The sequence below is a fragment of the Pinus tabuliformis genome, chromosome 3_1 (assembly GCF_031772625.1).
Source record: "Pinus tabuliformis cultivar Carrire ecotype Pingquan chromosome 3_1, CPIR1, whole genome shotgun sequence".
Classification (NCBI taxonomy): domain Eukaryota; kingdom Viridiplantae; phylum Streptophyta; class Pinopsida; order Pinales; family Pinaceae; genus Pinus; species Pinus tabuliformis.
In genome coordinates, this window is record NC_142301.1 from 502,720,584 (window position 1) to 502,733,228 (window position 12,645).

The 12,645-nt window shown below is 34.0% G+C and overlaps 1 protein-coding gene across 2 annotated transcripts; it reads right to left on the reverse strand.

Moving 5' to 3' along the window:
• Positions 1-5,022: 5,022 nt before the first annotated feature.
• On the reverse strand, positions 5,023-11,495 carry LOC149188009 (putative LRR receptor-like serine/threonine-protein kinase At1g67720). 2 transcript variants are annotated; one of them, XM_089412909.1, is made up of 14 exons: positions 11,256-11,495; positions 9,203-9,734; positions 8,495-8,982; positions 8,285-8,411; positions 8,112-8,183; positions 7,736-7,804; positions 7,564-7,635; positions 7,367-7,435; positions 6,997-7,208; positions 6,649-6,857; positions 6,400-6,526; positions 6,235-6,303; positions 5,925-6,114; positions 5,023-5,802 (listed from the first exon to the last, which is right to left on the reverse strand). In XM_089412909.1, the coding sequence occupies exons 1-14, from the start codon at positions 11,356-11,358 to the stop codon at positions 5,580-5,582; spliced, it is 2,562 nt and encodes an 853-aa protein (XP_089269035.1). In that variant the 5' UTR covers positions 11,359-11,495; the 3' UTR covers positions 5,023-5,579. The 2 variants fall into 2 exon arrangements, with proteins under 2 accessions (XP_089269035.1, XP_089269036.1); XM_089412910.1 differs by lacking the exon at positions 11,256-11,495 and adding an exon at positions 9,976-10,230.
• Positions 11,496-12,645: the final 1,150 nt, after the last annotated feature.

The following is a 12,645-nucleotide window of genomic DNA, read 5'->3' on the forward strand; positions in this document are numbered from 1 at the left end:
TCTTCACAGCACCACAACGCTACTCAAACAGTCATCGACTCCTCAAAAATAATTGTCTAGCAGTATTAATGTAGGTCGCTTCTCCAGGAAGCTCCTCACGGCTCCAACGCTTAACACACAGTCTCACGCTCTCAATGTTGATCAAAACACATAACTTAGTGTGCTCAACACAGCAAATGCTTGCACACCGAACTGACTCCTCTCAACACGATTGGAACAACTTTTTGTGCGAAATTTGCGTTTGCAGAACTCCCTTACACAACTTTTCTCGCAGTCACTACTGGACCTTCCTCACAGCTCACAACATAACGCAACACAGTTTTGTCCTTTTTGACAGCCCTTGATGTTGCAGACGCAGCTCAGCGAACATCTCCACCACTACATTCCAACTCACAACACACAACATAATGCAGCACAATTCTTACACACAAACATATCTCTCCAGGGGGACTGCAAGTTCACAACCACACTATTTGCAGAAGAACTCTCACAAACTCACACAGCTCACCTCACCCGAGCTCAAATGCATATCGGAAACTCAACTCAGGAACTCAACTCAACGCACAACAGGTCACATGGCTCCGATACCATAACAGAAACACCAAAGACTCATAGAATGAGCTTATTCATTACATTACAAACATAGAAATTTATACACAGAGACAACCGTAGATGCTACAACAATCTGCCGACTGACATTTATGGTTCAACAACAATGGCCGACTACCGCCGCTTGCCGCCGACTAATATTGATGACTCACTGACTATCGCCGTCATACGGCCAGGCGTGATTAATGTTCTAACATATAACATGGCATTTGTACTCTTCCCAGAACTTCCAAGGGTATTGGACATGTCTAGCTCCCCTCTTTTCAATTGTTCCTTTTCAAACTACCTAAAACTATTGTTGGAAGCCCACCAGAAAAATGAATATTCTTAGACTATAGTGTAACTTTTCTTACGCACACCAATCCATTGGGTATGCTTGAAGATGAGTTATTTATTTCAATTTTTAGTGGGTTGAAGTTACATGGAGTTTTATCACCCGATCCCTATTCTTCAATGTCTTTGTTTGCTAATTGCTTAATGGCATCTCAAAACTCCTCTGAAATCCTTCTATTGAAATTGAAATCCCATCTTTGTTCATTCAAGTACACTTTGAAGTTCATAAAACTCATTCCTATTTAAAATATTTACTCTACATTCTTGTATGAAGTTAATATTTATTCGCATGCACACGAAAAAATGTCTCCATGAGGTATTTGCATAGTTTGTCTTGTCATGCAGCCTTCTCTGCTCAATGTTCTTGCGCCATGCAATGTGAGCCCTTGAGACTAAAGTCTTGGGCACATGTTTTTCTAAGCTCCCTGAATTGGCGCCTATCCCCCAGATTTTGAAATCACCATTGCATTTAGCTTTTTAACGAGTTGAAAAAATGTCTTGAACTATAAGGACTATCTCTATATGCTCTAGCCTCGAATTGAATAATTTCTTTGTACATATGTTCTTATTCAAAGACTAGAACTATAACATTTTTTTTATGTATGTATTTCTCACTTTGTTATAAGGGTTGTTCGAAAATTAGAATACATACAAAAGTAATACATCTCTAGTGATGCAACGTGCAAACCCTATTTTCCTTTTTATATTAGAATTTTCAAAAGGGTTTTGCATATAACCATGTTTTATCATCTTAAACCAAAATTTACTTGTTTGCGTAATAATGGGTCTTCCCCGAGTTAATCTTAATGCACCATTTATCTTTCCCCCATATATAAAATAAAAACCTTACCGTGAAAATTATTATTGTTATTGTTTTTTTATTCATTACGAGATATATACATATATATATATATATATAAAGAGTAGGAGCTCTTGAGACCCTAGGGTCTTGGGCACAAAAAGACTTGGATGCTATTGTGGTGTTAAATTGATGTTCTCTCTTCACATCCTGGGAAAGACAAGTTTCTAATAACATCAATTCGTTTATAGGTTTGGAACTTCCTTATTACTTGGTTACAATACAAAAATCATAGTTTCTTTCATGTCTATATGTGTTTTCGAAGAAAAAGTGGAATTCATTTGTTTTAATTCATTTCAATAGACTTTCTTTTGTGAGCCATATACACTCCAAGTCCACAATCTAGTTATAAGAAAACAACTTTTGCATCTTTGTCAAGGAATTTTACCTTTTTATGTGTGCTAATTGTATAAGCATCTCAATGCTATGCTCAATCTCAGCCATATGATTTTAAATAATAAAAAAGGGGGTCTTTGTTTTGTGTCCAAACATTTTGTCATTAAATCTAATATTTTTAATAATAATGTGTTATTAAAATACTGTAAAATTCAAAAATGCCTATAATATTTCTTCTAATGTAAATTTTTCTTTTTTCATTACAAACGAGTTATGATGATGCATTAAGCAACTCTCCCTTTTTCCTACAATTTTCTTTTCCCAATTATATCTTATTTGAAACTTATGTAATAATATATTTGTTGATATTGGACTTTGTTATTTTTTCATGACCTAAATAATTTTTCTTTTAGAATATGAACTTTTATAATCGAAACAGAGGCATGGGAAAGAATAATAGAGACATGGGGCTGGGGATAAGAAGAGATAAAAGGCATATGGTTTCTATCCATTTTGATGGAGATTTAGAGGAACTAAGGCAACTTATCCAAACTAGCATTGTAAATTTAACTGACTAACCTATTGCTCAACCTCCAAAGTCTTCCATCCATAACAAACCTAGTATTGGTATCCGAGTGCCACCTCATATATCAGTGCCACTTGCAGTCCCTACCAATGATGGTTGGAAAAACATCATTCAACTGCAATCATCATTTTCAGTTCAAGGATGGCCAACAACTTCATTGCCTCCCCCTCTCCAACCTCATGTATCACATCAGTTACAATCAATTGCCTCTCGTGTTGTCCCCACACCATAACCGATAACCCAATCTTCCAGACCTACTAAGTAGCCCCCACAATCTTACACTCAGTTTTCTAAGCATGCCATTAACCCTCCTCAGCCTACTTCCAACCATGAAAAGTGAAAGGCTTAGGTCACGATATCAAAATCTTCTGATGGTTCTTCTCACTTTGTCACATCCCATCCCCGCCAACAAGAGCAACAAGCTGAAAGTGCACCCACTCACATGATGGAATGCTAGTTTACGGATATTTTCAAAATAAGTTTTATATATGGATGTGTCATGCCTCATTTTCTCTACTATTTCAGTTTATTTTCTTAGTAATTATTCACACCACCTTATGACAATATTTTGTATGCATAGACGGATAGTTTACAACACTCATATGGATGGCATTTTTAGGATTTTATGATACATATTTGTTAAAATATGTAGATCATTAGGTCTTATATTTTCCATGATATAGGATTGCAAAAATGGAAACGAAAGAAAAATATATAAATCTTGAATAAGTTATTAATTTCAATTATTTTATTTTTTAACTATTAAATAAATTGAACAATGTTGTTGTGGTTTTCCCTTCAATTATATCAAAATTCAATTTTCCCTTTCAAATTTTCTAAGATTTGTCCATTAAGTCAAGATCCAATTTTTGTCATTAAGTCAAGATTCAAATTTTCCTTACAAATTTTCTAGAATTTGTTTTATTGTATTTACTTAAATATGTTTTGTGGAGTTTAAGTTTTATAAAATAATTTTAAGTTATTAAGATTTTTATTTAAAAATAATGGCACTTTCAAGTTAAAAAGTGACATATTTGATTTATGTCAAATAAAAAATTATGATATCACTAGAAAGTCTTGATTCCTTATGATATTATTTTCAATTTAGGTTTGTAATCTGAAATGTTTATACTTGATATGCTTAATTGGATAGATTGAAACTATAGATTAATTCAATTTTTTATACTAAAACAGAATAAATATTTATACACAAAGTTTAAAAAATATATATATAATAAAAAATAAAAATGAAATATACAGCATTCTATAAAATTTAATAATATTATAAAATTTCAAAATGAAAATTTAATCATTAAAATATACCTAAGATACACCGGGTTAACAAAATTTAGTTATATACACATTTTATTATCTAAACATTATTTTACTCCATTGTTCTTCGTATTTCTGTACCATATAAGTTTGAAGATATTAACATATTAACATTATTTTAATCCATTTTACTCGTAAAAATGTTCTTCGCAATTCTCTACCATGTAAGTTCGAAGATATTGAGAAATAAAGTTTTTGGTTTCAGATTACTCTTAACGTCCGAATGGTTTAAAACATAGCGTCTGAAGTTCTTATGACATGGACGCATCACCAAAACATAAACATAGATCCAGCTTCGCTTGCTCAAAGTTATATATAAAGTTGCTAATAAAATCTTATAAACAATCATAAAGTGAGATAAAATAAATTTAAAAATTTTGTAAAATATATTTTACTATTTAATAAATGAAATTGATATTTAATATATTTGTTATTTAAACTTTTAAATAAGTTATATAATTTTTTTTGAAATGTTTAATGTTTTTAATAACATTTTAGTTATCATCTAAATTAAATAAAATAATTTTTTTTTATATAAATTTTTATTTTTTAAATAAATATAAATTATATTTTCTATTATTAGTATTTAGATATATATTTTTAAATTTATTTAATATATTTTTCTTTAAAATTAATACGAGAAAGTTTTAATCTTATTTACAAAAATACTACAGTTTGACAAAAGTCTTATTGTCTGTTAATTTTAATTAAAATCTGGAAAAATATTTTTGAAAACTTGAATTTAAAGTGTTTAATCTGTAAAATTAGAGTGCAAAAATTTGTGCTGATCTATTTATACATTCAAAAATTATTTTAAACAACAAACAATCACAATCTTATTTAAAATTATATCACAAACTTTGAAGAACAAACCATTTAGTTTGTAAATCTATTTATACATTCAAAAAAATATTTTACATCATAAAAAATCACAATCTTACTTAAAATTATATCCATTTATACATTAAAAAATTATTTTACACAATAAAAAATCACATTCTTACTTAAAATTATATTACAAAAAAAAAATCATTGATTTTAGCTTCAACTTATACAGCTACTTTTAAACTACATCATTTCTTCCCCATTCACTTCTTCGCCATGTTTAAGTAAATCCTTGGTGCGAACTTATCTTCCCACTTTCGAAATGCTGGCACCGCTATCGCTCCATTCCATTCCTTTGGGTCCACTGGAATCACCAGATAAATACATCGGACCGGCCGACAAGTCGTCACTTACAATATCAATTTCCTCTGGACCACAAATCGAAGCTTTATCCTCATGCTTCACAGCGTTTTTAAGCTCTTCCACTACTTCACTTACGCTCGGCCTGCACGACGGTTCAGCCTGAACACATCTCATCGCTAATTTGACTACAAGATTGACAGACTTCATCTCGTAATCTCCACGTAGTCTTTTGTCTACTATTTCTGTTATTTTGGTAGGATTTTCATCCATCTCCAGTAGGGTAAGGAGTCACCTGTATATGGAAATAATTATAGTAAATCCGAAAGATGCAAATAATTATTTATATAAATCTCTAAGCAATGACGCAGTGCAAATTAGCCTAGTTTCAGGGCTGTTAAAGATTGATATTTTGAATAGATTATTTACCCATCGAATAATGTTTACTTCCTCAGTAGGTAATTTTATGTCTATCGGTTGTCTACCGCATATAATCTCCAGTAAAACCACTCCAAAACTATACACGTCACTTTTCTCCGTCAACATTTGAGTGACGAAATACCTGTGACAGCCGTGCCCCACAAAAACATGTTAAAACCAAAACGAAAAGAAATTGCCGCTCCTCTTAACAATCAATTAAATTCCATTAAAAAAATTATTGCAAAGGGAAAAGAAAGTTAATACTCTGGATCCACGTATCCGAACGTTCCTTTCACTGCGGTGGTAACGTGCGTGGCCCCTTCATCAATTGTCATCTTTGAAAGACCGAAATCTGCCAGTTTTCCATTCAAGTTGCTGTCTAATAGGATATTCGCGGTCTTGACGTCCCTGTGAATTATCTTTGCTGTGGAACCCACGTGCAGGTATTCCAATCCTTCAAATACAGTTCGCAGGTAGAACCCATGAGATATATTATATTTACGCTGTAAATGTACTTCTATTTTACTGTAATCGGTATAACTTGAAACAACCAGTGTTCAGATTAGAAGAGAACCTTGGGCTGCATCTAAAGTTATTTTGAGCCTTGTTTTCCAATTTAGTTTGGAATGTTCTGCTCTAGGTCCTGGAAAATAAAATAATAGCCAATTGCGTGTTGGATACCATGGTTATTCTATAAACTCAAACGAAGATACCTCTGTGAGCAATATAATTTATTTACCATAAAGGTGGTCCCTTAACGACCCTCCAGGCATGTGCTCGTAAATAAGCATAACTTCTCTGGATTCGTTGCAGTAGCCCAGTAAACATACCAAATTCCTATGATTGATTCTAGAAAGAAGATCAACCTGTTCATTAAGTGAAGAATCTGGCATGAATTTTAGGGTCCCAAACTATATGTGATAAGACATTCTAAGAGAGTATCCAAACTGAACAGTAGTACATGGTTGAAGAAATATCTCAGAATTACCTCATTCAAGAACTCTTTCACTCCTTGTTGGGAGAAGGATGACAGCACTTTTACCGCTATATCTTTCCCTTCTGCCAATTTACCAAAGAACACCGATCCAAATCCCCCTCGTCCGATCTCACTACTAAAGGTTTTTGTGGCAGCCGTCAGCTCAGCCAGAGTGAAGACACGGCACTTTGTTGGATTTGGCACCGCAATCTTTGAGTAGTCTGCAATGTATTCATGAAAAGAAATGTTAATAATAATTCTCAGCTAGTTTCATTTATGGAGTGCAGTCCCACTGTGAATCACATTCTAATATTGATATTATTTCATGAATCATTCATAATATTTATCGTAATTCGCGACCTTTGCACAAGAAAGGTTTTGGTTCCTTTTCGACCCCTTTTCTTCTGAATTTTTTGCGATACACCAGAGTACCCACTATCAACGCTAAAGCGATGATTAGAATTCCGCTGAGTGATGTTCCAAGGGCAACCTTCAATTTCATTTTATTCTTGTTTGAATTCCGTAGAATGCATTCCCCCCTGTGCATGCATAGGTAGGGGTTTCCAGAATAACTGCGTCATAACAAAGAAATAGATTTTACACGAGAGTCCTGTAAGCTTAACAAGAATTTGAACTCTGGCATTTTAGTAAATAGACAATATGAAAGAAAATTGTAAACCTCAAAACACTAGAAGGGGATTTGTGTCTAAACATAAGGAATACAAATTACTTGAGTTTCAATACAAGATTGAGGAGTTGCACGGGGATTACTCCACTAAAATTGTTATTCTCTATGTGCCTGCGACAACAAAAATGTTTTTGACATTTTAAAAAAGAAAAAACATTTCTGTACAAAATTTACCGATTAATTCATTTCAACTATGAACAAAAATTGGGAAAATACTGGATAAAGAGAGGGAGACGCACAACTCTTTAAGGTTTTTAAGCTCAGACAGCCAGCCTGGAACATTACCGGTGAGGTTATTGTTTTGTAAATATCTGCATAATAACGAGAAGTAAGTTTTCGTTTTGTGCAAATGCATAGACTAGCTAAGATTATAATTTGACTAAATGAAAATTTAATGTTGAAGGAACTTACAGTCTCTCCAACATGGTTAAAGCGGAGAAATTTGGCAATGCTCCCATCAAATGGTTACTGTGAAGTGACCTGTTAATTTCAACAATAATGAGTAAATACTGTTCAATGAAAAATCCCAAAAGAAGTTAACATTAACAGGGGCACTGGAACGCCCAAAACAAGTTCCGTGATAAAAATAAAAATCTATTGTTAGTTGTCTAAAAGTCAGCGTTTGAAGTTTTAAATACGTCCGCAAATTTCATTACAAAACTAGTCTTGTCTCTGTTATCAAACAGGAGGACATGGAAACATTTTGTATTCCATTTAGAGTATTCCTTAGAAGCACTACTTATGGGTTACAAAAGATGGGGGGTAAGAAAAGTTGAATTCTACTCACACATTAACTAATGCTGTCAATTGTCCAATATGTTTGGGCACCGATCCGGTAAGATTCCTTCCTGACAAATCGCTGGAAACAAGAGGAGTATGTGAGCTCTAACAATCTCACCTATAAGCGGCCTTGTCACTTTTATAATTTAAGCTGTAAACAAATCCAAGAATTAAACTTACATTTCCGATATTCTGATGACGGTGGAGCTCCTATCACAGCCAATTCCTTTCCACTGGATCAAATAGCAAGGATCGGAAATCCAATCTTTTATGTTGAAACTCCTTTTGATACCGTCGAGAGCTTCAACTGCAATTTGGGAGCAACTTGGTGAGACGTACATTAATAATCTCAATAATTTGAGCATGAGAAGTTTTAGTGAGGGCACTTACTATCTTGTAAATAAGTCACCGGTTGCGTATCAACGAGGATGTAATACTCAAAAGCGTTGATTATCGGACCAAGGGTCGAGTTAGGGGCCTTCACTAAATTAAATTGAATATCTGTTGTATCGGATAGAAAGGGTAGCTCTATTGCAGAATAATTTCGGACCATAGTAATGGTTTCAGACCGTTTTTTACCATTTATTGTGATGTAAAAAGATCTCGATTCAGACACATTTAGCGTCTCGATCTCTGCAAAATACAACAGAAGTAATGATTTGGTTCCTTGAACGAATGATCGTTCAGAGAATCCAAAGTAGGTTTGCGAGCTGTTTACAACCCATGCCTTTTGCATGACAGCAACTGGAGGAAAGTCCTTGGTAGTCTTTGTTGAAATTGGCACTTGGGAACTTACAGGTTGTACACTATCTTTAGTTTGAGCCTTTAAAAGTTCATCATCGGATGTCCAGATGCGGTCGAAGTTGTCAAGAGGATACCTGTTTAATTTACCATACAAAGCTATTTAACTCAATGATTAACTAAAAGATATCACAACTATCTTTTGAAAATATGAACTATGTAACAAACCTCAAGGCTCAAAGTTCAAACTCCTTGTACTAGATGTTTTTAAGAGCCATAACTTTACAATATTGCAATAAAGATCATCACCACTAGACGATGAGATTTCGTAGATATTCAATTGTTCAAAATGTTCACCTTGCCGTTGAATTTCTACCCACTGTTCTTCTCGACCCAAGATTCAACATCGTTCCTGGCCTAGCCTCTGCATACATGCCTTTTCTGAGAGTCCTCAACTCGATGGAACTGATAAAGGGATCATCACTCTCAGAGGTTCTGATCAAGCAAACACACATAACTGTGCCTGAACTAGCCAAGATTCTTTCATAAGAATATCCCTTTGTATTTATGATTGTTACGTTTCGCACAGCCACCATATCCAGCATCTCGACAGAGAATGAGAAGCTTGGCAATTTTTGGAATCCACTGTAAATTCCAACGACGAAGGAGAGTCTTAACAGGTAAGGCGTATTAGGGGCAATAGGCAACTGATAGCAAGTCTTGTTGAGAGGCATTGGAAATAATCGTAGGCTTTGCAGGTAATATGGTAAAGCTCCGTTGGCTGCGTATGCTGTGCTACCGACGTTTATGTAATTAGCATCAGTGACCCATGTTATATTGTTTTGGGAGGTGTAATTTGTTTTGCCTCCACAATCGATGCTCAGAAATCCTGACACACCAACAGAAAAAATCGATCAATGAAACAATATATCTTATGCCAAATATGAAAACTAGATGATTGAGCATAATGCAACAAAAGCCGTTTTATTTAATTAGATTGTTGAATTAACTCATGAGGTGCAGTGGGGCATTAGTTAGCACCAAGTTTCAAATTCAAACTTCAGAGAAAGGATTGAGGATGAGTGGAAATTAAAACTATTCAAATAATAATAAATAAAGTGTTGAATCACCTGCAGATATCTCTCTGAATGACCAGGAGGACATGGTGCTGCTTAAAAAAGTGTACCCATTGGTAAAAGAAATATACAACGGAATTTCAAGGGTGGAGAAGGGAACCACAAATATGGCAAGGGAATATTCCCAACAAGATTAAATGTTTCTGCTGGTTGGTTATTATGTACATATTATTAATTTGGAATAACTTACAGAATAGAAGACACAGGTAAGCGGATCTGTCTCTTATGTAATGAGGATACTGTTTATTTATTTTTTCATTGTCTTTATGTTCAGATTGTTTGGGAGGAGGTATTGGACACTTTTGGTATCGTTCAGCTTCAACAATTTCCATCATTAAGGAGCTGTTTAAGGAAATGATTCAAAATTAATGGAAGATATTATCTCATTTGGGCCATATGGCTTAGTAAGAATGTACTTAAAGGAGGATGTTATTAAAATATCTACATACTTCAAGGAGTTAGGATCAACCAAAATGGGTAGCAAGCACAAAATTATCATAAGAAAAGGCATTTGGCATAAATTTCTTGTGGGTTTCTTCAATGATGCAAGCTGTAGGAGAAATTGTGGCTGCGAGGCATACATTGTCATAGAGCAGGGTAACTGCTATCACTTTTGGTGGGAAGGGGGCCAAGGCACTAATAGTAAGGCAGAGAAAGTCATAATCACTTTAATCCTTTAATATTAAACAACTAGATAAAACGCATCAGGATGCTGGTATGTACTTTCCACCACATCAATTTTGATCACATATATATAGGAAGCAATATTGGATAACTGATTTATTATCCCAAAAAAAAAAAATGACAAGGCTCCTAGTAAGTTTTTCTTGTCTGTATTCGAACAAGGTGTCAAGACGGAGCAGCATTGAAATAAGAGACAATCTGCTGGGTACCGAACAAGGTGTCAAGACAAACTGGAGCAGCATTAACTTTTCAAAGAAATAAGAGACAATCTGCTGGGTATTAACTGGACTGTATGGCACAACAATTATTGTAAGATGCTGTTTTTTTTTTTTTTTTTTTTTTGGGTTACGGATTATGGAGGATGCTGTTTTCAAAAACTTTTTGGGTTACGGATTATGGAGGATGCTGTTTTCTTTTTTTTTTTTTGACCTTTTTTGGGTTAAGGACTATGGAGGACAGATCATAAATTACACATAACTCTAGAAAATAGAAGATATGGCTATTGTAAAGAGAGGAAAAGATGGAGAGCTCTTTTCGCTGTGTGTTTTTTTGTCGATGATGTAAACAGGGAAAAAAAAATGTTGAATCACCTGGTTGAGCACTAATCACCGCAAATAAACACAAGAGCATGCTGACTGGTGCTATCCAACCGCCCCATCTTCCATAACGAATTGTATCCATCATTCCACTCATTATTGAAAATCTCTGCGGAGTAGCAGTAGCTTTAGATGGGAAGCACAGAATTCAGACTTATTGAGAGAGGATGCTGAGAGGGTCACTTAATATGCTTTCCTGCTCAGGCTTACTCCCCTAAACACTGTTGTTTGAATTCGTGTACGTGGATAATAAAGTCAAGTTTTTTCTCAGTGCTCCAGTCACAAGTGTACGCAATAAATTACGACCCAAATGGTATCTTATTGTACGTCGACAATAAAATCAATTATGGGCAATAAAGTTATTCGTTTTCCGAGTAACTTTTCCTGGTGGAGAGCTCTTTGTGTCAGGTCTAACTTATCTTATGTGAATAATTGAGTATCACTAGTATAAACAAATAACTTTCCTTTGTGAAAGCTGTATGTGTAATATCTATGCTATCTGATGTGAATAATAAAGTATCAATGGTATCCTACTTTTTATGTGATAATGATTGCCTATTTCGATTGGTTCTTTTTGTGTCTTTGTTATATCTTTGTGAAACGTATAGCAATCATGGGCTTGGATTACTTTTGTTTTCCTACAGTTTGAGATATATAATTTATCTTTTATAATTTTGTAATATCAAAAGTATTTTAAATTTTATTGGTTTTTGTTTTCATTGATGTGTGCATTTGGATTTGGAAACTAATGGGCGGTGGTGAGATGACATTGGTAGGTGGTGAGATGACATTGGTAGAGGTTGAGTAAGTTGTGCATTTATGTTGTGAGATTTGATGAGTGATTCTATTTTTTGTATTTTAAAGAAATATTTGAAGGGTTTTGCATATAATTGTTTTTTTTTCTAATAGTTTGAGTATTTTTTCAATATGTTGAAAATGATCTTTCCAAGATTTGTTGTAGATTAGTATATCATAAAAAAATACTAAAACACGTTTTCTAAGGAAGTGTTTGAAAATAGAATTCATTAAATCTTGAAATGTGAAAGGTGCATTAGTAAGACCAAAAGACATGATCAATAATTCATAATGACCTTCATGAGTTTTGAATGTTGTTTTCGGAATGTCTTTTCCTTCATTCTAATTGTTAATATCCTTAGTGAAGATCTAACTTGTTGAAGTGAATTTCTCCATGTAGTTCATCCAACAATTCATCAATGATAGGAATGGGAAATTTATCTTTAACAATGAGCTTATTGAGCTCTCTATAATCCAGACACGTGTCATGATCTATCCTTGTGCACCAATACCACTAGAGAAGAGAAGGAAATTTAGCTAGGTTGAATTATACACGTCTCTAACATTTTTGCAACCATATGTTCAATTT